The following is a 5,000-nucleotide window of genomic DNA, read 5'->3' on the forward strand; positions in this document are numbered from 1 at the left end:
AGAGTTTTTAACAATGTAAAACTGCTTTTATTCTAGCTGAAACAAATAAGAGAAAGATCTCGATAAGAGAATGCTCTGCCTCCAATGGTGCTAAGTTTGCAACGGGGCTGATACAAGGTGAGCCCCGAAGTAGAACGTAGATTGCAAAAAGAAGAGGAGGTAGATATCAGGTCACATATATAATCAGGTGCAGAACCATGAACAGCTTTATAAGTTAAAAATCAAGGTTTTAAAATCGATGCGTGACTCAACAGGCAACCAGTGTAACTGCTGAAGTACAGGGGTAATGTGAGAGCGAGATGATGTGTGGGTTAACACATGTGCGGCTGAGTTTTGAACATATGGTAAGATCTTAAGTGAATTGGCCAGCAGACCCCCAAATACAGAGTTACAAAAATCTAAACGAGACGAGATAAAAGCATGGACAAGCTTTTCAGCAATACTGTGAAATATTTCTTGCTCTGTTAAACATCATTTTGAAAATATTTAAATACAAATAAATAAATCACAGGAGAGCTAATAATTTTGACTTCAACTGTATGATGAGGTTAATTCAATAGGAGGTTATGTGTGTTATAATTTAAAGACATTCAAGAGAAGCTGAGCTGGGATAATGTTAATTGATAAGTATTTTTATTACTACATAATATTAATACATTTTGACAAATTAATTGATGCTTAACAAATGATCTAAATTAAATTTTTTGGGGTTAAATATTTTTGAGGTAGAATTTTTGAGGTTGAATGTTATTATACTATAAATGTTATTACAATAATTTAATATAATATAATATAATATAATATAATATAATATAATATAATATAATATAAAACTATAGGTTTTATAGTTCATTGAGTTAAATAATGTTTATATATATATTACCAATTTAATAATTACTAATTTAAAATTTTATATTATTTTTTTTTTATTTAATGATTGATTTGAAATAAATTTTGAATGAAATGCATACAACAAGTGTCAAGAAAATAAGATTATATTCATTATTAGCATTATTTTTCTCAACCTTTAGTCATTACATTCATTTTCATGAAAAAAAATGTAACCTGTTTTTTTTAAAGTTTGTAATTAAAGAAAATAATTAAACACTAACAAGTCTCATTGATACATTTTTAGGAAACCAAAATCATTGAAATTCTAATTAATATTTTAAAAAAAGTTCAAATGTTTTTTACATCTTTAACCTCACAACATCTAGGTCTCTACATTTTAAAATGCTTGTGCCTCATTATTTCTTTAATGTTTAATTAATTGATTTATTTATCAATGCAATTAGTTCTTTAATAATTTGAAACTCTTGATGGAGCTGCCAAATATTCGCTGGTTTTAGCACCGTGTCCTGCGGTTCCCTCCAAATTTCTGTTTTAATTCAAAAAGGTAAAATATTGTAGAGGTTGTCTGTAGAGGAAGCTGTGTTTCTCTTTTCATGTGTCACACTAATGATCAATCTACAGGTTATTTAGTACATTAACATATCCTCGAGTTTGAAATCTCTGAGTTTTTCAGTTTAAAAGTAAATCAGGTTTAAATGGCAAGAGTTCCTGTGGGGATGAAAGTAACTGTTATTTATGTCCTACTGCTAATAGCCATGCCTTATTTTCAATTCCACATTAGTTTTCAGTGTTTTGACTTATGTTGTATAAAATGAATGCATATTGCCAATAATAATAAAAGAAGATTAGACATTTTTTGGATTCACTTTGAAACATTTGATAGAAGTGAAATTTAAAATGAAAATGCAGTTTAATATGTTTTGCAAAAACAATAAAGAAAAAATGTTTTGCAGTTAACATTAAAGAAGGTCATATTCTGATATATTTGAAATAAACAACATTAAGCTATGTGAATCTAGCAAATGTTGTTGTGTTACTTTAGACCCACCGGTGTGTTACTTTTGACCCTGCTGATGGGGTTAAAAGTAACAATGTGCAATTTTTGTTTATAGTGAAGTTATATTTTGCTCTACATTGATATAAAATATCACCTGATTTTGATTTTGAGTTAGTAACCACAGCAAAATATATATATTTCTAAAAACATTATCTTTTAGAATTAGGTTTTTATAAAAAAAAAAATCTTACTTTTGTCCCAGTAAAAACTCGTTTATTTGAATTGCTTTCAAGTTTTCAATAAATGCTATACACTCTCAGAAATAAAGGTACACAAGCTGTCACTGTGGTGGTACCTTTTCAAAAGGTACAAATTTGTATTTAAAGGGTCCATATTGGTACCTCAAAAGTATATGTTAGTATCTTAAAAAATTAACAGGAACATGTTTGTACTTTTTAGGTTTTAATATGTGTCCTTGAGGTATTAATATGAACCTTCTAGGTACAAATTTGTACCTTTTGAAAAGGTACCACCCCAGTGACAGCTCGAGTACCTTATTTCTGCGAGTGTGGGATTTCAAACATGTTTTTTTTCTAAGATTGCTACATTCTAGAAAAGATTTTTATATTTTAAAAAAAACTGCTTTGGTATGACAAAAAATATTCATCTCTAATGGATACGTTTAAAGTTGTAGAAATGTGCTTCTACACTGTAAAGAATGCTGGGTTCCACACAATTGATTTGTTAACTTAATTGACAAGTTAACTTATTAGATTGTACATAAAACAATAAAGATGTACCTTCCAAAAAATAAAAATAAAAACAAGAATTGTGTGTGTTTTTTCAGCTCATTTTAAATTATTAGTTTAAACAAACAACAACCATCATTTTTCAGTGTAATAAGTAATTTATTTTACATAATTCCCATTTGTATGTTTTCCCTATTTTAAATAACGTGAATGTCCCGTTTTTTGACTGGCTGTATGTAGAGAGAGTGAGATTTGTGTCAGACCTTGAACAGACAGCTCTTTCCAGCGCTCCTTGTTGTTCTGGATGATTTCAGAGAGCAGATGTCGGACGTGTTTCTGGTCGATGCCACATAGTGAATAATCTGTGCTTCCTCCGCACTCATCATTAGAGCCGCGGTCACTGTGTCTCTGAACAGACTCCACCACTGCCGCTGATCCCCGACCAGTCAGACTGAACAACACACACGCACACACAATACAGGCGACCTTGTGGTGATAATCAATGAATATTTTAACATCACACTATTGACCTGCAAAAATGTTACTTTAACAGTTATAATAAAAAAAATGCATTTTATTTATGTATTTTGCTTTATTTTTTATAAATGTTCCAAACTAATTCAAACTAATTGAATTGTAAAATGATTATAAAGTACACAACAGATGTGGCTACTGAGAATGCACGAGTGAATTAAAGTGATCTCGTACATTACTGCAGTAAAGTGCGGCACAGCACAACATGGTCTAACAAACAGGTGTCAAACTCAGTTCCAAAAGGGCCGCAGCTCTGCACAGTTTAGTTCCAACCCTAATTAAACACACCTGATCAAACTAATTGAGTCCTTCAGGCTCTTTTAAAACCTACAGGTAAGTGTGTTGGAGCAGGGTTGGATCTAAATTGTGCAGGGCTTCGGCCCTTCAGGAATTGAGTTTGACACCCCTGGTCTAACACAAGAAATACATGGCCAGCAGGGGGCAGTTATCATAACATAGTGAACATACTGAACTCATATACTGTAGCAGCCAGAGCAGTCGCTTCGCTAAACATTCTGCTCCATGATCATCATAGCACTTTGATAAAATAAGTTCCTCTTTCAAAGCGCTATTCTTTCCTGTGCTTTTTTTCAGTACATTTTTAAATAATATTTTAATTGGCCTAAGTGATCAACTGTGTATTTTATAGCCTATTTAGGCAGCTGTGTGTTCTCTTATACTATAGTTCAGTGGTCACCAAACTTGTTCCAGGAGGGCCGGTGCCCTAAAGATTATAGCTCCAACCCTAATCAAACACACCTGAACAAGCTTAAGCCTAATCAAGGTCTTACTAGGTATACTTGAAACATCCAGTCAGGTGTGTTGATCCAAGTTGGAGCTAAACTCTGCAGGGACACCGGCCCTCCAGAACCGAGATTGGTGACCCTTGCTTTATTTTAACTTACTGTTAGCCTATTTTAAACTACGGAGCTCTGAACATAAATTCGCTTCCATGACTACGTCTTATTAATGCATAGCCTTGTTTTAATTAAAGTTATACTTTAATAATTAATGATGAAATGGAATAATTTGTTCCTGGAATAGTCCTATTAAAGCTATGAAATAAATAATTAACTTACAAATTAATTAATGGCATTTCAGCCTGCATGAACAACAGAACACATACAGGTACGAAATTTAAATTGAATAGATTCTAAAAATTTTTTTTTATTAAAGTCATAATTTGTAGGGAAGCATAAAGAGAACTATTCTAAACACGTGCTTGTAAATTTGTCTGCATGTCATCACGGCTCCGTAGTCTAACAACACGTGCAGAGCATGTTCAGCCTAAGGCATATACTGTAGCATATACAGCCAACAAACTTTTTTTTGTTTAGGAAAATTAAAGTTATTGGTCACACTTTACAATAAGGTTCATTAGTTAATGTTAAATAATGCATTTACTGATGGGAACAAACAATGAACAATACATGTACTACTGCATTTGTTCATGTTAGTTAACGTTAGTTAATGAAAATACAGTAGTTCATTGTCAGTTCATGTTAACTCATGATGCATTAACTAATGTTAACAAGCATGGACTTGGATGTCAATAATGCATTAGTAAATGTTCACTTATTAATAAATGCTGTACATGTGTTGTTCATGATTAGTTCATGTTAGTAAATGCATTAACTAATGAACCTTATTGTGAGTTATTAATAATAGTTCTTATAAAAGATCCATTTTTAAAATAGCCTACAAGCAAACTGAATGATTTACTTGATCATTCCGCACTAAACTGAGGCATTCATTTAAGGTAACACTTTACAATAAGGATGCATCTTATCATTAGAAAAAAGCTACTTTGTGAAAGATTGTTTAAATAAAAAGCTTTAAAAAAGGTACAAATGAACTTTTATTAGCTC

General features: G+C 31.6%; 1 protein-coding gene across 4 annotated transcripts in view; it reads right to left on the reverse strand.

Annotated features, from left to right (window-relative positions):
* pde1a (phosphodiesterase 1A, calmodulin-dependent) overlaps positions 1–5,000 on the reverse strand; it is a 259,650-nt gene that overhangs the window by 1,755 nt on the left and 252,895 nt on the right. For all 4 annotated transcript variants that reach the window (XM_087268393.1, XM_087268394.1, XM_087268396.1 and 1 more), the window contains one exon: positions 2,862–3,049. In XM_087268393.1, coding sequence (XP_087124519.1) covers positions 2,862–3,049 — 188 coding nt within the window. The remainder of the gene's footprint in view (positions 1–2,861; positions 3,050–5,000) is intronic.

The sequence above is a fragment of the Danio rerio genome, chromosome 9 (assembly GCF_052040795.2).
Source record: "Danio rerio strain M-AB ecotype USA chromosome 9, GRCz13ab, whole genome shotgun sequence".
NCBI classification, from domain to species: domain Eukaryota; kingdom Metazoa; phylum Chordata; class Actinopteri; order Cypriniformes; family Danionidae; genus Danio; species Danio rerio.